This window comes from Dasypus novemcinctus, chromosome 1, assembly GCF_030445035.2.
Source record: "Dasypus novemcinctus isolate mDasNov1 chromosome 1, mDasNov1.1.hap2, whole genome shotgun sequence".
NCBI lineage: Eukaryota > Metazoa > Chordata > Mammalia > Cingulata > Dasypodidae > Dasypus > Dasypus novemcinctus.
Genome location: NC_080673.1, coordinates 71,820,689 through 71,848,024, shown reverse-complemented (window position 1 = coordinate 71,848,024; position 27,336 = coordinate 71,820,689). Strand labels below are relative to the sequence as shown.

General features: G+C 36.1%; 1 protein-coding gene across 1 annotated transcript in view; it reads left to right on the top strand.

Moving 5' to 3' along the window:
• The window catches only part of FAT4 (FAT atypical cadherin 4), a 182,620-nt gene that overhangs the window by 108,989 nt on the left and 46,295 nt on the right, over positions 1-27,336 (top strand). Inside the window, exons 7-8 of the mRNA XM_058292962.1 lie at positions 14,385-14,565; positions 25,806-26,056. Coding sequence (XP_058148945.1) covers positions 14,385-14,565; positions 25,806-26,056 — 432 coding nt within the window. The remainder of the gene's footprint in view (positions 1-14,384; positions 14,566-25,805; positions 26,057-27,336) is intronic.

The window sequence follows — 27,336 nt, the reverse complement described above, 5'->3', positions numbered from 1 at the left end:
TCAATGATTATAATACTTTCAAATCGATTTTGGCATGTTGTAAAATATTTGTGATGTAATCCTACCATTTTTATAGAAATTAACTAATAAAAACCAATTAAGATATTTTAAAGAGTTTCTGGTTAATTATAATTAATAGAGTGAGGACTAATTGTCTTCCCATTAAAATAAAATCAGACACCTATTAGGGGAGGTTTCTTCAATCATTAACTTTTAAAAGTATCTCTTAATGTAAATGGAATACTTAATATAAAATATCTTATGGAGAAAGATACATATGGCAACTGTTATTAGCATGCAACCTAAATTGTATAGGTTTTGGGGAGGTATCTTGCCTTGTTTCAGTCCCCAGCTCAACTGTTCATATACTTTCTTTCAACTAAGGTAAATTTTGAATTTCCTTATTAGAGCACAAAAATAACAAGATTACCTAAACGATAACATTTCATAGTTTTCAAATCTGTTGATTTTGGGTCGTACACATCTGAACATAAGACTGACTGGTACTATACCATCAGTAATTACATTCTAAATACATAGAAAAATATTTGAATAGAAGAAAAGGAAATATTAGGAAGTCTTGAAGATTATTAGAAAAAAATAACATTGAAAGGTGGTGAATTACAATATCACTCTGTGATAGCAGATACACCATGAATATTTTACAAATGAATGAATCGAGTAATGAGTAAGCTTAAAGCAAAATGCCGAATGCTAAAAATGAAACGGTTTTTCATTGTTTCCATTTAGAGGAAAATGGTTTTGAAAACAGAACCAAAGGTTTTTAGTTGTAGGGGCAACCCAGAGAATCTAACCAAATGCAGCATCTGACCTTCATAAAATGAGTCTGCTAACTTTGTGTTGTGCAGCTAGTATATACCAAGGTTTTGTTAAATATTGGGTTATCCCTATATGTTGATAAGTGTGCTGGAAAAGGAAATAAAAATGAGTTACTTATATTTATATCAAATATTTAATAGATCTAACTCAAATGATTCAAACTCAGCTCATCAACATAAAGTTATTATTTTTCCATAAAATGTAGGAATATAATTTTGTATCCTTGGTTTTACTAAAGGAGTTATGTTTACAGAAAAAACTGTATTAAATATATGTTGCATATATATATATATATTTATTTAATGTGTTAAAAATGCATTAAATATATGTTGCCCCAAAGCACCTTATTAGTAACACATTACATTTGCATGGTACATTAATTAAAATTGAGGAAAGAAAATTTTTTATGATTATACTATTAACTATGGTCCATTGTTTAACTTAGGGTTCACTGTGTTTTGCAGTTCCATGGATATTTTTTAAACTTTTATTCTAGTAATGTTTACTACAAAAAATTTCACCTTTCAGCCACATTCAAATATATACTTCAGTGCTGCTAACTACATTCGCAATATCGTGTTGCCATTACTACCATCCATTACCAAAATTTTTCTATTATCCCTTAACTCCCTATTCTTTACCCGCATTTTGCCCCCTAGTAACCTTTATTTTAGATGCTGATGAAGACTTTGCTTATTCTAATTGCTTCCTATCAATGAGGTCATGCACTATTTGTCCTTTTATATCTGGTTTATTTCACTCAAAATTATGTCTACTGCATTCACCCATGTTGTCACCTGTTATCAGAATTTCATTGCTTTTACAGCTGAATAATGTTCTATTGTGTATATCTACCACTTTTGTTTATCTATTCATCAACTGATGGAACTTGTTTTGCTTCCATTTTTGGCAGTTGTGAATAATTCCTATATGAACAGTGTGCAAATATGAGTTTGATACTTTGCTTTCAAGTCTTTGGGGTATATACCTAGAAATGGGATTACCAGATCATAAGGTAATTCTACTTTCTGAGGAACTGGCCAGCTGTCTTCCACAGCAGCTGTGCCATTTTATATTCCTACTAGCAATAAATGAATATTCCTATTTCTCTGTATCCTCTCTAACACTTGTAACTTCCGATTTTCTTAATAGTAGCCATTTTAGAGGGTGTGAAATGATATCTCCTTGTTGTGGTTTTGATTTGTGTTTCCTTAATAACTAATAATGTTGGGCATCTTTTCATGTATCTTTTGGCTCTTTGGAGAAATATTTATTCAAACCTTTTTCCATTTTTTAATTGGGTTGTTTGTATTTTTGTTTTTAATTGGAAGAAGTTCTTCATATATTTTAGATATTAAGCCCTTACTGAATATATGTTTTCCAAATATTTTCTCCCATCTGGAAGTTGTCATGTTACTTCTGTGATAAAGTCCTTTGATAGACATTTTGATAAGGTTCAATTTGTTTATTTTGTTGTTGTAAAGTCCAAGAAACCATTGCCTAACACAAGGCCCTGAAGATTCTTCCCCAACTTCTCATCTAGGAGTTTTATATTTCTGGCTCTTATATCTAGATCTTTGATCCATTCTGAATTGATTTTTCTATATGATGTGAGGTAGGGGTCCACTAACATTCTCTTGCATATGGATATTCAGTTTTTCCACAAGTGTTTCCCAATTGAGTGGTCTTTGCCATTGTGTCAAAATTCAGTTGGTCATAAAAGTGAGGGTTGATTTCTGCAGTCCCAATTTGATTCTGTTGGCCCAAATGTCCATCCTTGTGCTAGTACCATGCTGTTTTGATGACTGAGGTTTTGTAATAAGTTTTATGATTGGGAAGTGTGAGTCCTCCAACTGCAATCCTTTTTGTCAAAATAGCTTTGGCTATTTGGGGTGCCTTACTTTTCCATAGAAATTTGATGATTTTCTTTTTCATTTCTGTGAAGAAGGTTGTTGGAATTTTGAATGGGATTTCACTGAATCTATAAATCACTTTGGGTAAAATTAACATCTTAACAATATTTAGTTTTCTAATATGTGGTCGCAGAATGCCTTCCATTTATTTAGGTCTTCTTTGATTCTTTTAGCAATGTCATGTAGTTTTCCATATGCAAGTCTTTTTCATACTTGAGTAGGTTATTCTTAGATTTGATTCTTTTAGTTGCTATTATAAATGGAATTTTTTTCTTGATATCTTCTACCAATTGTTTGTAGTTAGTGCATAGAAAAACTACTAATTTTTGGGTGTTGACATTGTTCCCTGCCACTTTGTCAAATTCATTTTTTTAGCTCTAGCATCTTTCTTGTGGGTTTTTCAGGATTTTCTACATACAGAATCATGCCACCTACAATAAGGAAAGTTTTACTTTATCCTTTCCAATTTGGATGCTTTTTATTTCTTTTCTTGCCTAATTGTTATACCTAGAACTTCCAGCACAAAGGTGAAGAACAGTGGTAACATTGGGCATCCTTGTCTTGTTTCAGATCTTAGTGGTTTCAGTCTTTCACCATTGAGTATGATGTTAACAGTTGGTTTTTCATATAAGCTTTTCATATATGTACCCAGAAAAATATGTTCTTAAGCATAATCCATTCCTGAAAGTGGGAACTCTTATAAATAGGATTTTTTGATGGTTACTTCAATTAAGGTGTGGCTGAAGTGAATCAGGATGTCTTAATCCTACTGTTGAAGGCTTTAAAGCAGGGGTTCTTAACATTATTTGTTCCATGGACTACTTTGCCAGTCAGGTGAAAACCACAGACTCCTTACTAAGTCCACACTATTCTATGTATTACTTAATAAGTATGCCACACCAGCACCACACCAACACTTTGCCACATGAATAATGTATTTTTTAATTTAAATCAAGCTCACAGACCCCTTATTAAGAACTGCTGCCTTAAAAGGAAAGTCACAGAGAAAAAAAAAGTCATAGGTAGCAGCCAGAAGCTGATAGTAAATGGAACCAAGAAGGCAGTCGAGGCTGTCATGTGCATTACCATGCAACAGAAAAGCCAAGGATCAAGGAGAGCTGGTAGCTGGCTCCAAAATGCAGCAGCCTTCTGGGAGAGAGCATCAACCTTAATGATGCCTTGATTTCGGACTTCTCTCAGCCTAAAAAACATTAGCTAATAAACTGCATTGTTTAAATCAATCCATTGCATGATGTTTGCTTAAGAAACAAACTAAAACAATGCTCTTCATCATGTTGAGAAAGTTCCCTTCTAGTCCTGGTTTTCTAAGGGATTTTATCAAGAAATGTTACTGGATTTTTTCAAATGCCTTTTCTGCATCAATTGAGATTAACATGTGGTTGTTTTACCTTCATTCTTTTAAAGTGGTCTGTTACATTGAGTGATATTTAAAATATGATACTTTTTTTTTTCCAAAGAGGTTTTAGATAACAGAAAAATTGCATCAAATGTATAAGGGATTCCAGGAAGTAGATGTGGCTCAGACAACTGAGCTCCTGCCTACCACATGGGAGTTGATGGTTTGGTTCCTGTTGCCTCCTAAAGAAGACTTGTTGGCAAGCTGACCCAACAAGGTGATGCAACAAGAGACACAAGAAGAAGAACAATGAGACACACCAAAAAATCAGGGAGCAGAGGTTCCTGGTGCCTCCTAATGAAAACAAGCAAGACAGTAAGGTGACGCAACAGGAGACACAAGAAGAAAAAACATAGTGAGAGATACAACAAAGCAGGGAATGGAGGTGGCTCAAGCAATTAGGCACCTCCCTCCCACATCAGAGGTCCTTCTTTTAGTTCCTGGTGCCTCCTAAAGACACAGCACACAGCAAGTGCAAACAACAAGGGGGTGGGGAGAAATAAATGATTAAATAAAATACATCTTAAAAAAAAAAGTATAAGGGATTCCCAAACACCCACCCTTTCCTCCTCCCACATCTTCCCCTATTAATAACAACTTACAATTGTGTGGTACATTTGTTAAAATTGCTGAATAGTGAAGCAATGCTACTAACCAAAGATTATAATTTACACTGTGATTTACGCTTAATTCCAATGCCCTGAAAATGTCCAATGTTCCACCTATTATTCCCTCCTCCTCCCCTCAGAATCTCTGGTAACCATTGTGTTTAAAACAACATTGCATGTCATTCCATTACTACGATAATAATAAGTTACTTTGCCCGTGTTTGCATTCCCCTTTATGATTGTTCAGTCTTCAACCTTGAGAATTTTGGGATGGTGTATTAGTCAGCCAAAGGAGTGCTGATGCAAAATACCAGAAATCTGTTGACTTTTATAAAAGTTATTTATTTGGGTTAGAAGTCCACAGTTGCCAGGCCATAAAGCATAAGTTACGTCCCTCACTAAAGTCTTTTGCCATGTTGGAGCAAGATATCTGCCAGCATCAGCCAGGGTTCAGGTTTCCTGGGTTCCTCTCTTTCCAAGGCTCATTCCTCTCTGGGCTCAGCTACTCTGTTTTTTCCACAAGGTCAGCTGTAGCCTATGAGGCTCTCTAGGCTTTGTCTCTCTCCACAAAGCCAGCTGTAGACCACCAGCTAACAGCTCTGTCTCTCTCCCTGGGGCTTCTGCCTATGTATAAGGAGCTTTCTCTATTCCTCTATGTTCTTCTCCTGTGTGTTCACTTCCTGGGCACCTGCTCAAAACTCCGGCATCAAATACTCCAACTCTGTCCTGTGCCATGCCTTTTATCTGTGAGTCCCTACCCACCAAGGGTTGGGAATTCAACGCCCTACAGACATGACCCAATCAGAGCTCTGATGATAATTTAATCATACCCAGTTACAGACCAGTTTACAAACATAACCCAATGTCTATTTTTGGAATTCATAACCATATCAAACTGCCACAGATGGTGATATGCCTCAGATTGAGAGAGGGCATAGATCTTATGGCGCAGATGGAAGGAACTGTTTTGCTTGAAGTTGTAGATACTGCTTTTTGTCCATCATCATCATTTTTGTTAGCTGTCCTGGGTGAGTCCAATGATCTAGAGAGGAGGTATTGGCCAAAACTCTTCTGAGATTCTGGGCTTAACTGTCATATGAACAGGCTGAAGATTTCAGTCTCTGAGACATTTATTTAATGATTATAGTGCTAATTATAGGCTCAAATAAAAGGGATAGAAGAAACGTGTAGGGAAATTATAGACGAATCTAACTCTGTTACATTGGGGAAATGGTTGTCATATATTTCAACATAAGGCCTACTGACAGGGTGCGGATTTCAAGGATTGTGTGACTTTCCTGTGTCCAACCACCCTTGCATCACTGGCTTATAATTCTTGTAATATGCTGTTGGATTCTATTTGCTAGTATTTTGTTGAGGATATTTGCATCTATATTCATAAGAGATATTGTAATTCTCTTTTCTTTTGGTGTCTTTATCTGGTCTTGGCATGAAGGCGATGTTAGCCTAGAGAAAGAATTTGGGAATATTCTCTTTTCTTTCTTTTTTATTTTGAAGAGTTTAAGCAGAATTGGTGTTAATTCTTTTTGGACTATTTGATAAAATTCCCCTGTAAAGTCATCTACTCCTGGGCTTTTATTGGGATATTTTGATGACTCATCCAATCTCTTTATAGTTAGTAGTTCATTGAAATCTCCTATTTCATGTTGAGACAGTCTGAGTTGTCTAATTTGTTGTGTAGAGTTCTTCATTGTTTCCTCATATAGTCCTTTTCATTTCAGTGGAATGTCCCCCTTTTCATTTCTGTTTTCCTTATTTGTATTCTCTCTCTTTTTTCTTTTTCAGTCTAGTTATATGTTTATCAGCTTTATTGATCTTTTTCAAACAACCAACTTTTTAGTTTTTACTCTCTCCATAGTTTTCACTCTCTATTTAATTTATTGTGACTCTAATTTTTGTTTCCTTCTTCCTGTTCTCTTTGTTTTTAGTTTGTATTTCTTTTACTAGTTCTTCCTGTTTTGAGGTTAGATCTCTGAATTTAAAGCTTTCTTCCTTTTTTGGTAAGCATTTACTGCTATAAATTTCCCTCTCAGTACTGCCTTTGCTGTATCCCATATGTTTTGGTATGTTATATTTTCATTTTCATTTACCTCAAGATATCTCCTAATTTCTCTTGTGATTTCTTCTGTAACCCATTGGCTAATTAAGTGTATGTTGTTTATATCCACATGTTTGTTAATTTTCCCTCTGTTTCTATTCTTTCTATTTTGATGCAAGAGATAAATTTTAGAATTTCAATATATTTTATAGTTTTTTAAACTTTTTAATTGAAGTTTATCATTCATACAGGAATATCCATAAACATTAAGTGTGTAGTAAAAGTCGTGAACTTTCAAAACTAGCACACATATCATCATACAGGGCTGCCATACATTACCCCACCACCGACACCTTCCATTGTTGTGAAACGATTGTTACAAACTATGAAAGAGCATCATACTAGCAATACTAACATACTAACAATAGCCAATATCTTATATTTGGTGTATATTTTCCCTCATCCCACCCAGTTTTTGACACCCAGTATTAATATTATATACTTTTATAGCTTATGAGAGAATGTTCTCCTATTTGTTTGGTTAACCACAGTTCAACTTCCACCACAGGATTCCATTGTATTATATAGTCCTACACTTCATATATCACAAAGTTATGCAGCTGAGACCTGTTTTGTGACCTAAGATATGGTCTATATTGGAGAATGATCTGTGGCCACTTGAGAAGAATGTGTATTATGTTGTCCAGTGAAGTGGTCTCTATATAACTCTTAAGTGTAGTTGGTTTAGGTTATCATTCAAGTTTCCTATTCCCTTATTCATCTTCCATCTAAATGTTCTATCCATCATTAAAAGTATATATTAAAGTTTCACTATTACTTTAGAATCACCTATTTTTCTCCTCAAATCTATCAGTATTGGTTTCATATATTTTGGGTCCCTGCTGTTAGATCTGTATGTGTGTGTGTGTGTGTGTGTGTGTGTATACACACACACACACATAATTATAATCATTACATCTTCCTGTTGAATTGACCACTTTATCAGTATGTAATGAGTGTCTTTGTTTCTTTTAACAATTTTGGTCTAAAGTCTATTTTATTGGATATTTGTATAGCTACCCCAGCTCTCTTTTGGTTACTATTTGCATGGTATGTACTTTTTCCCATCCTATTTCTTTCAACCAATTTATATCTTTGAATTTAAGATGAGTCTCTTGTAAGCAGCATATAGTAGTTGGGTCATAATTTTGCTTTTCTTTTTTTCTTTTAAGGAGGTACTGAGAATTGAACCTAGGACCATCGTATAGGTGAAGCAGGCAGTTAACCAATGAACTATACCCACTCTGCTGTGTCATGCTTTTTAATCCATTCTGCCAATTTCTGCCTTTTGACTGGGGAATTTAATCCACTTATATTTAAAGCAACTACTGATAATGCAGAAAATTTTTCTTCCATTTTGCTATTTAGTCTTTGTAAGACATATAATTTTTGTCCCTTAATTCTTCTCTTAATACCTACTGTCATATTCATTTGATTTTCATATTGCACCATAACAGGTCCCTTCTCATTACTATGTGGACATATTTTTCATATATTTTAAATCCCAATTAACATGAAATTTAAAATTTAAAATCATAAATATATAGCAATCATATTTCATTCAATACTAACTTGACTTCAATAGCACTACTATTTATTTGGAAATGTTTTAATTTCTCTATGATTTTGAAGGAATGTTTCATGGACATAAAATTCTTGGTTTCCTCAGCGTCAGCCGTCTCCTCGCCCACGTGATGCCCACTGCTGTCGGCAGTCTCCCCGCTCCCCTGCCTGCGCGCGTTTCACGTAATAGAAGTCACACAGCGTGAAAAAAAAAAAAAATTCTTGGTTTCCAATTGTTTTCTCTCAGCACTTTACATATTTCAACTCACTGCTCCTTGCCCCCATGGTTTCTGGTAAGAAATCAGCACTTAATCTAATTGGGACTCCCTTGTGTATACTGTGTTGATTTTCTTATGCAGTTTTCATAAGTTCCTCCATATACTTTGCATCAAACAGCTGGATCAGCATAGGATAATTTCTTCAAATTTATCCTGTTTATTATTCCCTAGGCTAATTTTAGAAAATTTTCTGTCATTACTCCTCTTACTATTTGTATTAGTCAGCCAAGGGGTGCTGATGCAAAATACCAGAAATTGGTTGGTTTTTATATGGGGTATTTATTTGGGGTAGGAGCTTACAGATGCCAGGTCATAAAGCATAAGTTACCTCCCTCACCGAAGTCTATTTTCATGTGTTGGAACAAGATTGCTGCCAACGTCTGCAAGGGTTCAGGTTTCCTGGAGCTTGCTTCTGTTTCCTTTGTGACCTTACTTCCCAGGGCTCCAGCTTGAAGCTTCAGAATCAAACTCCAACATCAGAAACCCTCAACTCTGTCCTTTGCCACACCTTTTATCTTTGAGTCCCCACCCTCCACCAACGGGCAGGGAGTCAACACCCTACTGACACAACTATTTAATCAAGTAAACCTCTGAATGCAGTATAATCTCATATGTCCAGAGGAAAAGACCAGTTTAAAAACATAATCCAATATATCTTTTTGGAATTCATCAATAATATTAAACTGCTACACTCCACCCTCAGAATTCCAAAATGACATTACAATATATATTAAAAAAAAAAAAAACCTTTAAATCAGTTACAATGCAAGTACCAAATCACATCACAATCAATTTAAAGAAATACTGTTTGTCCTGCGACAAAATCATGTCTGCTATAGACCTGTGAAATTACAAAACAATTTAGCTGCTTCAAATACACAAATGGATCGAAAAAGGATAAACATTTTCATTACAATACGGAGAATTAGGAAAGGAAACATGAGTCACAGTTTCTGTGCAGTTCAGTAGACCTGCAGGGCATCCTCTATTTGATTTCAAAGTCTGAGAGTTATTCTTAAGATGATGGTTTCTTCTCCTTGGGGCCTTATGGTAACCCACCCTTTCCAGAGGCTTGCCCAATGGCCATTTTCTTGGTTCTACCCTCATCAAGCATCTGGGTGTCCACCAAGCTCCAGACCTCACCCTCCAAGAGTGTCGGGGTGATTGCCAGAACTTATCCAATCTTTGGGTTAGAGTCTTACCTCCCCACCCCCAGTACAGTGACATGAAGACAACATTCCCCCTAACCTTTAGAATACAGGCTCCACCTTCTCAAATCAATGAGTTGACCACCTGGCCTTCCCTAACCTTTGGCATACAGGCTCAACCCTCTCAGAGCAATGGGTTGTCCACCTGACCTTCTGTAACCTTTGGGGGACAGGTTCACCCCACTCAGACCTGTGGGGTGCTGACTTTAACTGCTTTAATCCTGGGGGAATATGCTACACCCTCTCTGTACCCTGAGGCAGCAAAACTCTCCCAGAATATTGGACAGGAACATCCAATATGGCAAACTCACTCTCTCTGTACACATGGGTGGGGTTCTTTTCTTGGCCCAAGGTGATGTCCTAATTCCAGATCTCAGCTCCCATGGTTTTCCTCTTAAATTTCTCCTTCAGTTTCTCCTTTCCATGTGCTTTTTATTTCAGGTTGACAGTGGTTTTGTTCATACAGCTCTCTCAAAAACCTTGTTAGTTTAGCATGAAGGAAGCAGGGGTCCAAGCCATCAGACAGTAAGACTTTCCACAAGTCTTTCCAACATAACTGCATCTTCCATCATGATTTACAAGTTCCAAGTTTAGTTAAGTCTTCCATTGGGGCACTTTCATCTGGTAGCTTGATTTCCAGAGGCTTGTAATTTCCAGAATCAGTTTTTTTTTGTTTTTTTTTTTTTGTGCCTGACAGTTCAGTTCTCAGCTTATCTCACTCATCTAGCATTTTGCTATAAACTGCAAGGAGAAGCCAAGCTGCATTCTTCAAGTTTACTTTGGAAAGTTCTTGAGCTAAATGCCCAGGCTTGCCATTTTCAAATTTTGCCTTAGATTAAACACCAGGAGTTAATTTTGTTAAGTTCTCTGCAACTTTAAAAGATGGATCGCCTTTCCTCCAGTTTCCTATAATAGTCTCATCATTTACACCTAAGGCATCATAAAAAGTCTCTTTAGCATCCATATTGCTATCAACAGTCTCTTCAAAATGCTTTAGGCCTTTTCCATCAAGCATCCCACAATTCTTCAAAAAAATACCCCTTATCCATTTATAAAACGTTTCCGGCATTTTGGTAATTGCAAAAGCACTACCCCACTCCTCAGTACCAAATTCTGTATTAGTTAGCCAAAGGGATGCTGATGCAAAATACCAGAAATTGGTTGACTTTTATAAAGGGTTTTTATTTGGGGTAGGCGTTTACAGATACCAGGTCATAAAGCATAAGTTACTTCCCTCACCAAAGTCTATTTTCACGTGTTAGAGCAAGATGATTGCTGACATCTGTGAGGGTTCAGGTTTCCTGGGGCTTGCTTCTGTTTCCTTTGTGAGCTTACTTCCCAGGGCTCCAGTTTAAGGCTTCAGCATCAAACTCCAACATCAAAACTCCAACATCAGAAAACCTTAACTCTGTCCTTTGCCATGCCTTTTATCTGTGAGTCCCCATCCCCCACCAAGGGATGGGGAGTCAACACCCTTCTGACACAACTAATTAATCAAGTAAACCTCTGAATCCAGTATAATTTCATATGCCTAGAGGAAAAGATCAGTTTATAAACATAATCCAATGTTTCTTTTTGGAATTCATCAATAATATGAAACTGCTACACTATTCTTCTGCCCATTTCTCTCTTCTCCTTCCAAAACTCCTATAATGTGTATGTGTATGGTATAGTTGATCATGTCTCAGAGTTATCTTAGGCTATTTTCCCTTTTTTTAAAATTCATTTCTTTCTGCTCCTCAGCCTGACTTGTCTTGACTTCTCATTCACTGATTATTTCATCCACCAGCTCCATTCTGCTCTTGAAATCCTCCTGGGAATTTTTCACTTCAGTTATTGTGGTCCTCAACTCCAGCTGTTCTGTTTGGTTCCTTTATATTATTTCTGACTTTATTGATATTTTCTATTTTCCATTCATTGTTTTACCCATATCCTTTAATTTTTTTCTCTGTATTTTTCTTCATCTCTTTGAGCATATTACTATTTTCTGGTATCCCTTATTACTTTTTCTTTATTTCCTTCTTTTCTTTGACCATACTGAAGATCATTTTTTAAGTCTTTGTCCCTTATGGTCACAGTCTGGTCTTTTTCCCTGATGTTTTCTGGATTTTTATCCTTTTCTTGCCGTAGTCCAGCTCAGGGGTTGCTGCCGGGAGGCCGGGGCCTGTTGGGCCGGCAGCAGGCGGCTCAAGGTTTGGCGGGGACGCACAGTGAGAAAGAAGGCACCGCGGAGACGAGGTCTATGTGCAGGTCTGCTTTATTAAGGAAGTACACTTGGTTTTATAGTGCTGGGTAGGGGAGGGGTTGGGGCTAGGGCGGGCTAGCTACGGGGTGATAGTGGATAGGTGGGTAAGGGCGGGTGGCTATGAGGTAAGCAGTGACTAAGGATGGAGGTAGATTCTATGTTGGCAATGTGGGCGGGACTGGCGGGAAGAACAGCAACGGCTGGAGGGGGAAGATAACAATGGCTGGGAGGAGGGGTGAAGGGAGGCAGCAGCATAAGCTGCTGCTGAGAAGGGTTATAGTACAAGGAGGTTACTAAGAACTGGCAGGCTGGGGAATTAAGGTGGGGAACATTTTCTTTTGGATGGGTTATCATTTCCTGTTTCTTTCCTTTTTTTATAATCTCTTATTTAATATTTTAAAATGTTACATAAGGAATTTATTCCCTGAGATGTCTGTTTCTTGTGTTTGTATCCAGTAAGTGAGTGCTATGACAGATTTTCTGTCAGGTAAACACACACACACACACACAACACACACACACACACACACACATACACAAACCTAAGCAGAAAACATATTTCACCATCCTTGCAAATTAGCTTTGCATTGTCTGGTGCTCTCCATCAGAGTTCAGCCCTCCTATAAGGAAGGCAAGTGTAAGGCAAATGCAAAGTTCAGGGTCTTCTCTGTCTTTTCTGGGACCATGTCTTATCCTTGGTTTGTGTTTGTTAGTGGCCTTAGGAGTTCCCCTTTTACGGGAGTTTGCATGCCCCCTATAATTCCCAGGAAACAAAAAATCTCCCTGTCCTAGTGGTTTCACTGCCGGAATTAAGGCAGGTAAGACTTTGTTCCCAAGCCTCTCATTCCAGTTACTTCTTACACTGCTTTCTTGTCTCAAGCAGCTTTTGCCTGGAGGGTAAACACTGGGAAGGTATCCAAACAAGAAAAATGTTCCCCAAGTCTGTCTTCCCCAGTTGAAGAAGACAGGAACTCACAAAGGGAGTGCCAGCGGGTTCCAAACTGACCTGGGGAAAGGATGAAAGAAGGCCCAAGATAGGCTACAGGAGCTTTTCCCATGGTTTTCCAAAACTATGCTTTCATGACTTGGCATGAAACCAGCAAGTACAGTCCTTCAATGGTTCTCTTCAGCTGTAAAGAAGCACACTGTCTTCAAGTCTCATTCACCACCTTTGTCTTCTATGGGTTGAAGCAATTAACTACACTCAGAGCCGGCCCCCAATAATCCAAAGTAGCTAATCAAAGTAGTGGCCAGTGATTGGACCGTGCCTCCCAGGGTCTGAGAGAACTGAATTTTTATCTCTCTCTCTGACCTTAGTAAGCTCTATCTAGGGCCAGACCCCGTTGCTGTCTGATATGAGAGTGGAAATTGGTACAATAACCACTGCCCAGAAAGTGAAATCCACTAGTATTTACTGCAATTTACCAGCTTCTTCCTTCCAGTCTTCCCTGGATACTGCACAGTGTTCTACTACTTGAGTTTTGAAATAGCTTACTCAGACAGTCCCTGACTGTTAAGAGTTGTTCTGGTGCAGGAACCCATTCCTGGAGCTTCCTACTCTACCATCTTCCCACAATTCCAGGATTATAGTTTTGAGATATACCGTGAAAACTTTTTCCCCCTACAAACAAATATTAATATGGAAAGTGATTTAAACAATTCGGAGTCCCTTTTGGTGTTTCTGATGTTAACATTCATCGTCCCTGCTAGAAATAAAGTTTGTAACAATGTCTGGTCAGTTGGCTAGCTATTATTCCAAGCCTGTGGGTATTCTCCAACTTTTGTTTGTACTATTTTAATGTAATTTCAGAGAAGCGAGCAGTGCCTCTTTTGTGGCATTTAAATAATATCATTATTTCTTACATTTTAAAATCTGAAACAGAATAAAAATATTTATTCTTAATATTAATTATTCATAGAAATTATTAATAGAAATAATATTCTAGCTTTAAAGTAGAATAAAAGCAGAGCATAATCTATTTTGTGCATTATTGTTAGGAAGAAGTTTATGTTACAGCTCATAATTGCACATATTTTCTTTTGAAAATTGCTCAATTGCTTATTTTCAGAAATTTCATTTTGATTAAATATATTCTGAATTATCTTCAGTAATGTTGCCTACAGCTAATAATTATACAAGTTGCTATTTTGGGTATTTAGAAGCATTAATTCTTGATTTTCTTTTCTTTCTAGGATCCCCAGTTCTAACTGGAACTGGAATGATCAATGTTATAGTAGATGATGTCAATGACAATGTCCCAACTTTTGCCAGTAAAATGTATTTCACAACAATTCCTGAAGATGCACCAACTGGAACAGATGTTTTACTAGTAAATGCTTCAGATGCTGATGCTTCAACAAATGCAGTTGTCAGGTCAGTACATTTTCCATTGAAAACTTTGATTATTTTTTTTCATTAAACTTTAATCTTTGTACTATATGAATATATTGCCTAATTTTATTGGAAATTCCACAATATCAATGATTAGTCTTTTCTGCTAATCTATTTCTTAATAACCAACTCGTTCAAAATGTGTGCTTAAAACAATTTATTTTATTTTACTTATACTTTTATTATATCTCTTGATTTTGTAGGTCAGGAATTAGGGCAGGGCTTAGTGGGCAAGTCTTCAGCATCTTGTGGTTGACTGATGTCACTTAGAGGTATTCAGTTGATGCCTGGGGAGGTCTGAGGATCCACCGTGGCTTTACTCACATGTCTGGTACTTGGACGGCTGGAATATTAGACTTAGCTGGGCCACTTTTTTTTCACTGTTTAACCTCAAGGTTTCTCCATGTAGAATCTTCAGCTGGGTAGTTGGGCTTTTTAGTTGGGGGCACAGGAGTGTTTAAGGGTCTGTGACTGTTTTTAATCTGCCACTAGCTACAATAAGATGTTTGTGTTTTCTAAGTTTAGAAAAGTTTACTTTACTTAGTTGCTTCAGGTGAAGAACAGCAATATGGTAGCTTATTGAGAAAGCAATTGAATTATAGTCGTTAATGATTTAATTGTGCCTCCTTCTATGCCCATTTTCACGTTTAAGAATGACTTTCAAATTTTCCAATGAAAAGTCTTAAGGACATAACTGATTTTGACTATCTCCCACCTACTTTAGTCTAGTGTTAGGTAAATTAGAGTGAGTTTTATAGTTTTGGAAGTAATGGATCAGAAGAGAAAATTTGAAGGGTTCAGAGGGATTATTAGTAGTCAAGGGTGGCATATGTATTGATAATGGTAATAATTTGGTTAATGATTTTTGTTGTTTGCTGCTAATTGCCTTTTAACAAAATTACTTTGGAAACCTGGGATTAATTAGTTTCTTCCTGTGGCATAGATAACTAAATTTTAGGAAAGGGGGTCTTAGATGCATTTTTCACTTAAACATTTATTTAGTTGCTACTGGTGAATAAAACGTGATTTCTACTTTATTTGACTTGCATTCTTTTTGAGGTAGTTCAGGAATTAAATATAAATAAGATTATTTCATATACTGTTGAGAATTTTGAAGATGAAACAGGGTACAATTCAAATGGAGGGCTCTTGTTCAATATTGTTGTCAAGAAATATTGTTCTAATCCATGTGAAACATTTAGCATGCTGTCACCTATTCGTGCTTGAATACTAATTGTAATGCAGTATACACTCCCTCATCATTGTAGTAGTGTGGTCTAGTAATTCTTTATCTGCCAAGCATAGGACACTTTCTATAAGATAGCACATATATGATAGCCAATCATCAAGATATTTCCCTTATCTTTGATGTTTAAAGTTCTCAGTGCAAACCTGAATATTTATCAAATAGATCCTATTATCCAGATGCTAGTAGAAAATGCTATGATATGTTGTTTTCATCTAACAACATATCATAAATCATTGATTTATTTTAAAGTGCCATCCTATATTCTAAATCTATGATGATAAATGTGAAACTGATCTAAAAAGCTTGTTTATTTTTTCAGAATATTTTACAAAGTTTTAAGACAAGGTCAGATATGATTGTTCCAGTTTATTAGTGTGTATTTTGGTTATTTGGTTTGAATTTCTTTTTCTTTAATATCAGAGACTTTATACTTTTAAATTCACCTAAATCTATAAAACCTATCTATAAATCTTCAAGTAATTATACATATTGCTCATATGGTCAGTTTGAATAATAATTGAAGTTACTTTTTGAAAAAAAGTTTATTTTCCCTTGTAAATTAACTTAGAGCAAACAATTATAACTGTTTAAAATATTTTCATAGATTAATTATGTAGTTATGGTAATCTGAGCTTTATTTGGCCTGATATACTTTTATTAATTTAATTTAATTTTTTTCTTTTGTGATATACTTTTAATGGACTATAATATGCTCTTTTTTTTCTTTTTTGAGGTTCTCGGGTTGGAGATTGAACCCAGGACCCAACCACTGAGCCACATCAGCTTCCCTGAGTTGGTTTTTCATTTGTTTTCTTGTTGTTTGTTTTTATTTATTCATTCATTTATTTATTTATTTATTTTTGAAGTACCAGGGACTGGAGATTAAACCTGGGACCTCATATGTAAGAACGTACACTCAACCACTGAGCCATATCAGCTTCCCTGAGTTGGTTTTATCATTTGTTTTTGTTTTTTCAGCCATGTGGGAGGCAGGCGCTCAACTGCTTGAGCCATATCCACTCCCTTTTTTTATTGTTGTTTTTAAAGAAGCTTTAAGCTGCATAAATGTTACATAAAAAATATGGGGGATTCCCATATGCCTCACCCTCTACCCCTCCCACAGTTTCCCACATCAACAACATCCTTCATTAGGGTGGTATATTTGTTATAATTGATGAATACATATTGAAGCATTGCTACTAACCATGGACTATAATTTGCATTATAGTTTACACTCTGTCATGCACAATTCTGTAGGTTATGACAAAATATGTAATGGTAGATATCCATCATTGCAATGTCATACAGGAGAATTCCAATGTCCTAAAAATGCTCCCATGTTACACCTATTCTTCCCTCTCCCTCCTGTCAAGAATTCTGGTGACCTCTGCCTGCCTAATAAAAGAAAACAGACCAATATATCAAGCCTTCAATATTATTGCAGGTTTTTTGGGTTTTTTTTTTCAGGAGGCACTAGAAATCTAACCCAGGGCCTCCCATGTGGGAAGCAGATGCTCAACTGCTTGAGCCACATCCACTCCCATATAATACACTTTTACATTAGGTTCTAATCACTCTTTGCTATTCATGGAATCCAGGAGAAAATTTATTTTCTCTTTTGGTTAACTGAGCTATTATTTTAATTTTTAAGCTATTTAAATTTAATGTATTTAAGTCATTTAAACATCTACCTGATGAGCTCTCTAATGGCACAACACTTTGTATGCTTTATTACTTTTTTTTAAAGATTTATTTATTTATTTCTCTCTCCTCCCCCCCCCCCCACCCCCCACACACACCCTGGTTGTCTGTTCTCTGTCTGTTCTCTGTGTCTATTTGCTGCATCTTCTTTGTCCACTTCTGTTGTTGTCAGCGGCACGGGAATCTGTGTCTTTTTGTTGCGTCATCTTGTTGTGTCAGTTCTCTGTGTGTGCAGCATTCCTGGGCAGGTTGCACTTTCTTTCACACTGGGCAGCTCTTCTTAGTGGGTGCACTCCTTGCACATAGGGCTACTCTACACGGGGGACACCCCTGCATGGCACCGCACTCCTTGCACACATCAGCACTGTGCATGGGCCAGATCCACACGGGTCAAGGAGACCCGGGATTTGAACCGCGGGCCTCCCATGTGGTAGACAGAGGCCCTAACCACTAGGCCAAGTCTGCCGCCCCCGCTTTATTACTTTTAAACTGATAAATTTCCCCATATGTTCTAGTATAATTTTGGACACAGCCACTACCCAATGAATATTTATTAACATTTTTATTTCTACCCATTTGATCAACCTGTGCATTTTTAGCGATGGTATGCTAACTTTCAGTTATGTTTTATTTCCTCTTTAATATTTTCCCATTTGTTTTACCAGATTGTTTATTTCTTAGTCTTGATCTAATTAAAATCATCTTTCTTCCTTTGCATCCTCTCCAGAACTTAACTTGTATAGAAAGCTCTCCCTTTTCTCCCAACTATGACAGACCTTCTTTTAAAACTCACTTCTAATTCTTTTCAACCTCACTTCTAATTCTTTTCTATCACATCATTGAGAAAATCACAGAACTGTATTGACGGGGTCACCTTCAAAGTCAGATTCTTTCACCTGTTCTCTTAATCCCATCCCATCCCATTTCTTCAAAGTCTCTAGTTCAACAGGAATGGCATCTGTCTTCTGCATTTTCAATTTATCCCTCTCCCTCAGATTCTTTCTTTATCCCTAGAGAGGTGCTCAGAATACCTGATATTGAATTCTGGTTCATTTATCTACCTACTGTGATTTAGGAAATTCATTTCAGTGACTCTGTGGTTCATGATGTGCATCAGTAAAAGTGGTGATAAGAATTCTTATTTTTTTTGTTTGCAAGAATTAAGTATTTATAGACCACAATTTTTATATCTTCAGTTAATATACATGTAACATACATGAGCATCTCTAGAACAATTGTTGGTACATAAAAGTCACTGAATTAATGTTAGTTTCTTTTCTTTATATCTTTTCCATGTCTACTTTATTCCTAATGAATTCTTCCTTGGGTAGAATCTGGTACATATTAGTGTCTGACACCTAAACACATGCATTGAATGAATGATTCTGATATTTTCCAGAATTACTTCTTTTTCTTTTACCACCAAACTTTTTGAAAGGATAGCTTCAATTCACTACCTCAAAGTGTTCTCCCACCATTGATTTCTGAAGATCTTTCAATCGGATTTTCTTCCCCATTGTTTTACTAAATGACTCTGTCAGAAGAATGTATTGAAAATTTTCAAATCCAGGAGTCTTTTCTGATTTTCTGAGTCCTTTTTGTCCAGTAATTTTTGCAACATTTGCACTATAGTTCACCCTCTCTCTTTGGCAAATATTTTTTTCTCCTCAATACCTGTATCACTGTTATTTCTAATTTCTCACTCTGCCTTTCTGACCACACCTTCTAATTTGCTAACTGCATCTTCTCTTTCTCTCCTTACAATGTAATTCTGACATTTCCCACATTATTATTTCTAGGTCCTTTATTTTTCTTTTCTAACATTGGTGTGAATGAATGTGGGTGGGTGGGTGTGTGGATGTGAATGTGGATGTACTTAAGAAAGAGAGAGAAAGAGAGAATATCTTGTTGTTTTCCATGACCTTACCATCAATTCTATGTAGAAATTCTTCAAATCTGTGTAATCAACACTGACTCCTCTTCAGAGCTTCCCAACCCTACTTTTAATTCTGCTGGACACATCTACCTGGAAGTTTTGTTGGTATCTTATGCATAGCATGTTGGGAATTACTAATATTTCCTGTTTCTCTTTTTCTGCTTCCTTTAAAGGATGTTGCCTTGCTCTCTTCATTCATGCTTGATGGCTCAGGGTTATACCCTCTCCCTATACTCAATCAGTGACAAGTTCTCATGTTTCTTCTTTCCTAATCCTTCTGGCACCCATCCCTTTCTGTGCATCCCTAGTTCAGTTCATAATTACATCATGCCTAGACTATTTTAATAAAAATCCACTTGCTTCCCCGACTCTGATTTCTAATTCCTCCAACCCACACACTACGTAACACTGTAGAGTTATGGAGTACTTACTATACCCCAAGCACTTTAAGTTTTGAGGAGTTAGGAACTCCTCAAACTGTTAAGAAAACAGTTTAAAATTGGAGATAATTTTATCATCTTGTAATTATTATATCTTATAACAAGTATAATTTTAAGTACAGAAAGGGTAGAACAGTATAGTTAATGCTACCTGAGACAAGTAGAAGTTAAAAGCAGTTGATGATTTTTCGTAAAACTGAGGAGAGGTTTATAGACAAATAAAGGGAAGAAAGACTTCTAGGTAAAACCAATAACATACAAAGGCAAAGAGCTGTGCAAAAGCAGAGCATTAATTAAGCAGAACTGTTCAGTATGGTTGGTGTGGCTTTGTACATCATATGAAAATTTTCAAAATTTCCTTTTTCATTTAATGGGAGAAACAACTGAAATATTTTAGGCAGGTCAATAACATGACTGGATTTACAATTTATGATCATTCCTCTCTCAAAGTTGGAGGAAGTGAAAGAAAGGGCAGTTGCCAGTAATCTGAATTAGCTTGATTAATCGATGGGTTGGCTCTAACAATGATCTCTCTCCTTTCGCTTTCAACTTCCAGGTCGCCTGCGGCATAATATCCATCCTCTATATTCCAGGAAACCCATAAATGGGCCTGGGCATCTTTCTAAGTGTATCCTTCACAAACCCCCAACATATTCCAGAATTTCTGTCTTATTAGAATCACTTTCTGTTTCTCTACCAAGCCTAAAGTTTCTGTTCCTGTTTTTTCCAATCCCTGGGCTAAAACACCTCCTTTCTCCCTTTTCAACACTGGTGTAAAGTGGCTAGCAGCCCCTTAACAACTTAACTTAGATTCGGCCTTCTCCCATGAAGGCTTTATTTTAATCATTCCAGTTCACTGTAGTCTCTTTATTTCATGAGTGTCTGAAATAATGCTTCATAACAATCTCATAGCAGTTAAGTACATCATGTTATTTTGTATTGAATTCTCTGTATCTCCTCCCTTTAGGATGTGAGTTTTGAGAGCAGAAATTTTACCTACCTATGTCTTTATCAGTCCATCTATAATTTAAAATATCTAAATATCTAAATAAATTATAATAGATTATGTATAATAGCTTATGCTGTAATTATTTTTGTATAAATACCCTATTATAACTGCAAATGTAGACTTTGGGTGCTTAACATGTACCAATTACAATGTGGAGTGCTTTTATACAAAATTATATTTATTATTAAAAACCAAATTAAAGAAAACATTTATGATCACTATTTTATATATGAAGAAAGTAAGGCTTTCTGAATAAATTTTCTGAATGTAATAAATTTTAGGCTAATAAATATTCTGAATGTAAGAGATATTAATTAGTGAGTTCAAAATTCACATCCAGGTCAATTGTGTTCCAATTTTGCCTAGTCTCTTAACTATTAAGAAAGTAGTAGTTAAGCAGCTTGCAGTACAAGGGCTTATGGTCTTAACAGATCTCAGGGAGTGGCAATATACATTAAAAATATCAGATGGGGATATGTTAACTGTACAAATGCAGTAGAGATTGATTCAAAGTTCAGATAAAAACCATCTCAGTTTATGCCTATAATTTGAAATAGTATTTTCTTTTTCACAAATTAGTAAATAAATGAACATACTTGTTGATTTGCATTGAACTAAATCAGTATCAACCAATTCTACACTGATCTGCCTTAAAGAAGAGTCCATTTTGGTCTTAGCAATCAGATTGAGCATTGTTTGTCTTCACTATATTTTCTCAGGCTGCTTTACCTTCTTTATATGGTAGTAAATGGTAAATGTGGGTGCTGAAGTCACAAAGACAGAAGTTCAAACTCTAGCTCTACCATTTACAGATTGCATGTTACTTTGTACAAAATTATTATTAGTTTATCTTAGATTTATATTCATCATCAATAAAATTCAGAAAATTAAAACCAAACTGTTAGGATTGCTGTGAAGTCAAAATGAGAGCATATGTAAAATACATAGTAGAGGGCTCGGGAATATGAAGAACTTGTAGGAAGCAGACTTGGTCCAACGGATACGGCGTCCACCTACCACATGGGAGGTCCATGGTTCAAACCCTGGGCCTCCTTGACCAGTGTGGAGCTGGCCCAAGATCAGTGCTGATGTGCACAAGGAGTACCGTGCCATGCAGGGGTGTCCCCACGTAGGGGAGCCTCACATGCAAGGAGTGCGCCCCATAAGGAGAGATGCCCAGCATGAAAGAAAGTAACCTGCCCAGGAATGGTGTTGCACACACGGAGAACTGACACAACAAGATGACGCTACAAAAAGAAACACAAACTCAACATGTAAATGCAATGCCTTCCCCCCAGCATGGGACATGACACCCGGGGATGAGCCTCCCTGGCACCGAGGGATCACTACCAAGTACCAGCTGATGACGTAACTAGAAAATGACCTTGAATTAAAGGTTCAACGTGGACCAAGAGAATATCCCTGTCTACATATAATAACAGGAGTTAAAAATGCTGTTTGACCTAAAGTAAGGGGGAAATGGAAAGGACAAATGAGTTTATATGGCTATGAGTCTCTAAAAGAGTCTGGAGGTTGTCAGAAGGATTGCCCTTATGCACACCTGAGCAGAGTCTCAGAGACAGATAAAGTAGATACAACCCCAGGTATTGGTCCTTTTGAGGGCTAAAGAGACCCACAGGTTCTATGGTCATGGCAGAAGGGGTTCACTGCCATGTCAGTTGGCCCTTCTTTGGAGCTGGTGTTTCTGAGTGATGGAGCTGGACACAGATGGGATCTCTTTTCACAAACCTTTCATGCTACTTTACTGGAATTATAGTTGGTGCTGGGGTTTAAGATATATCTAGGGGATTTGAATCTCTGGACTGACAATATGATAGCCAAGCCCTGAGCCTCAACAGACTTCAGCTCCTACACTCTGATTTATTGGACTTACCCCACTCAGCTAACATGGAGTTGAAGAATGTCAACCACCACACCATGGAGCCTAGAGTGCCTACAACTGAAAGTAGGAGGACTGCATCCAGTATCCATGTGGAATCTAAGCCCCCTCTTGACATAGATGTGGAATGGACACAACCAAGCCAAGGTCCACAGGAAGGAGGAATACAGTAAGGATTAGAGTGGACTTAATGATATTCTATTCATGAACTATTGTGGTTAATAATCGAGAAAATGTGGCATTGGTGTGGAAAAAGTGGCCATGGTGGCTGCTGGGTGCGGGGAATGTGAGGAAGAGATGAGATGTGGAGGCATTCTCGGGACTTGGAGTTGTCCTGTGTGGTGCTGCAGGGACAATTGCCGGACATTGTATGTCCTCCCATGGCCCACTGGATGGAACTTGGGAGAGTGTGGGCTATGGGGTAGACCACAGGCCATGGGATGCAGTGACACCTAGAGATGTACTCACCAGATGCAATGGATGTGTCATGATGTTGGGGGAGAGAGTTACTGTGGGGGGAGTGGTGGGGTGGGGGCAGTGGGGGTGAATGGGGACCTCATATTTTTTGAATGTAATATTTTTTTAAAAATGAATAAATAAAATTATATTTAAAAAAAAGAAACACAGATTCCCGGTGCCACTGATAAGGATAGAAACAGTCACAGGAAACACACAGCGAATGGACACAGAGAGCAGACAACTGGGGTAGGGGGAGAGAAATTAAATAAATAAATAAATAAATCTTTAAAAAAAAACTTTTTAAGATGCTGCAAATCTTTGAAGAACAGTCTAGGTATTTAGATGTTAAGAAAATAGCACAAGACACAATCTAATAAAGTTCCTAATCTTAAGGAAAATTCATTAACCAGAGAAGAAGAAGAGATCTCCATCCATAAGATGAGAATTGAACTGAGCATCAAAGCAGACATGTGGCAAAAACCTTGACGTATTGTCTTGACAGTCTATCCATTTATAGTGCTTTCTGCATTTCTTCTATGTCTTTAATTTTTAACTTTTAAGTATAAATTTGCATGAAGTTGGTATTACAAAATATCTTCTATATTTAAAATATACTTTTGAGATATTTTAAAAATTGAGTAAAGTCTACAAAGTAATTAATAACACTCATAATTATGACAATTTATTATTTAATTTTTAAAAATGGTAAATGAATTACTCTGCTTTTAAACAGATTAGACAATCATATGGGCTATTACATGTAAAATGGCATAGGATCAGAGAGTGAGAATTTACAGCCTATGTATTATTAAGTTGAACCTGTACCATAAGCAACATCGTTTGTCTTTTAACTCTTTGGTTAAAATGCCATGGTCTTGCTATATAGAAATTTGCTTGTATTTTCTTCATTACTTTTATTTTATTCTTATTTGTGACTATTTACAAAACAAATATTTGATTGACCCAATCTTTCCTATCATAAATTTGTAGGAAAATTTATAGCAGTAAGAATTAATTTTTTCCTATTAAGTTATTTGGTAATTTCAGCATCCACTGATAACAACAAGGTTTTACAAAATAAAACTATACCTTTTTTATAATCCAGTTTCCTACAAAGTTTCTCAGAAAGGTAAGGCAATTAGATTGTTTCATGAGTCCTGAATTTCTAACCATTAAGAATTCATTCATAATCAACTGATATTTTTACTTTTATAAAAGAAATCGATTCCTTTTACTATAGAGTGCTGGTAATTGTACTTTGAGAAAAGTGTCTCCGCTATTTCAGGAAGCATATGCCATCCTATTGCCATTTGCTGATGATCCTAACATGTGGGTGGGCCAAAAAAGTTATAAATATCTTAATGATACCAAAGACTTTATCAATATTGAAATCTTTTTTCAACCAAACCCTATCGATATTCTTTTCTTACTTTGCTATCATTTTATTGGACCTCTATTCTCTTTAAGCGTCAGCTCCTCAACACTTCATTATTGAATTAAAATAGTAAAAAATGCTGAAATGTTTATTTCATACCGTGAGCAGAGTAGAAGGAAAGTACACTCTTCTGACTACAACAGATTTTTCTCCTGCTGTTTCTATTAGACACAGACTGTTGCTATGTTTTTGTGGATACAAACCAAACTATAGAAATCTGCAGCTAATTCCAAGGGTATCATTTTGTTGGCATTAAGGGCAGACTTTTAAAGGCATCTATTTCTTTGCCACCTCCTTGCTTTTAAGACATGTGGACCATAGCCAATTTCTGAACCTTTAAACTTAGCTACTTCTTTCCTAGCTGAATTCTGGGACCCCATCTCAGTTACAAAATCAGGAATATATACCACTAGTGATTAACTTTACTCTTCAGAAAGAAGAAAGAAATTATTTTCAGTGGGAATTCCTGCCTGTTAACCAATCTGGTTAACATCAAAATACCCATGAACATGTCATATCTCTCCTGAACAAGATAGCAGCATTCCCATATGAGGAATGACAAGTGAGAGAATTAGTAACTAGGAATGTTTCTATATAAATAATCAGTTCCTCAATTGTTCTTGTTTGTCAGTGTATGTCAAATATAGTGTTTTGTTTTTAAACAATAAGGTCTCCAACTCATCTTCTCTTGCATATACAGCAGAAAAATAATTTATGCTCATTTAACAGATGTTCATGTGTGATCCTGGCCACAGCCTATACTTTTAGAGTAGTTTCCTGATTTATGTTTTCAGATTTATTTATTTAAACACAAGACTTCTGGGTTTAATGTGGAGCTTTGCTTGATTTGAGAGACACACAAACCATGCAGGAACATGTTTGAGATTGTTGGGCTTCTCAAAATAACAATTTTAATTGTCATGTTCATCTAATATTGGATACATTTATCATTTAGCCATATTCCTTAATGATTTTGTGATCTTAGTTGTAATGTTTTCCCTTTACATTTTTACCTCAGCTTTTAAATTATATACACAGATGTTTACAATATTAAAACTATAAGAAATATGCCTATCACTCCTCTCTCCTTTAGTTATAGGATAATCGGTGGAAACTCTCAATTTACTATCAATCCATCCACGGGACAAATCATTACCAGTGCATTGCTGGACAGAGAAACAAAAGAGAATTACACATTAATAGTGGTCTCCAGTGATGCTGGATCTCCAGAGCCTCTTTCCAGTTCCACCAGTGTGCATGTGACTGTGACTGATGTTAATGACAATCCACCAAGATTTCAGCATCACCCATATGTCACACACATCCCGTCTCCTACTCCTCCAGGTAATCAAGCCAACTGAGACAGCATGGGAAAATACAATTCATACATTGGACATCTTCTATGAATAACTGTATGCTAGTTTTATACATATATTTCAGATATAGGGTATGTTCACAAATCCTCTAAAATTCAGCTTGTTTGACCTAACTAAATGAAACTTATAAACCAACTCTTTCTTCCCATACCAGTTATGTGTAGGATTTGATACTTACCAAGTCTCTCCTATTACTATTGTTTAGCATTACCTGAATATTGTTAATGATTAAAGTAGAGATCACTGCATAGTTGAGGAGGGTTCTTACCTGAGATATGTTATATGTAATTTCTCTGAGATGAGGGACTTTATCTATTTTTTGCCATCCCAGCATCTGAAGTATTGTCTGGCAGCTAATAAGCATTCAACAACTTTGTTGATGGAAAACAAATATTTTACTTTAATAGGTAAATTAGGTAGATTCTCAAAATATTTAATGAATAAGTATCTCTAATTAATGCTCATTTTCTAATAGTAAGATTATGGAGCAGTAAGATTTGAATCACTTTCATATTGACAATATGTACTTATCTTCCTGCATCTCTTTTAAATTTAGTTTCATTTTCTTGTTTGCAAAGAATAGCATATTCTCTTAAGAACTGCACAAATCAACCTCACGTTTTAACTTTGTTACGAATTTTCAGGAAAAGAATTCTTGTTTAAAATGTTTTAATTAGAAGAAACATTAAAAAAAAAAAGAGTATGTCTCTTCTCAATGATCTTGTATTTTCTGTAACTTAAGAATGTATAACTGATACCAGTTGAAACTACAAAACCAATAAACTCATGTGCCAAATTTTAATAAAAAGGAAATATCAAAATCAAAGCCATAAATCTCCAATGAAGGACTTTGGTTGAAATGATGCTGGAATTCATGATTCTTATATACAATGTGCTTTAGTATATCTCATATGCAAAGCAAGTTAATTTGCTTCAGTATCTTTGCCTCATTAGATTTACTAGAATTAATCATATTCACCAGTTTTTTATAGTTTTATAAAAAGACTTTTTTGTTTTTGCCACAGACTCTTCTATAGAAGTGGGAATGTAGGTTTGGGAAAGGTTTTGAATGAATATGTTGAAAACATGTCCTTATGGCAGCTTCTCTGCCTATTTGTACTACAATCTGTTACATTGGCGCTAATCCCAATACTAAATTTTGGGAATCTAAAGTCAGTTCATTGTCCTTATTTCTTATTACTTTATAATAGATTTATATATATATATATATATATATATATATACACA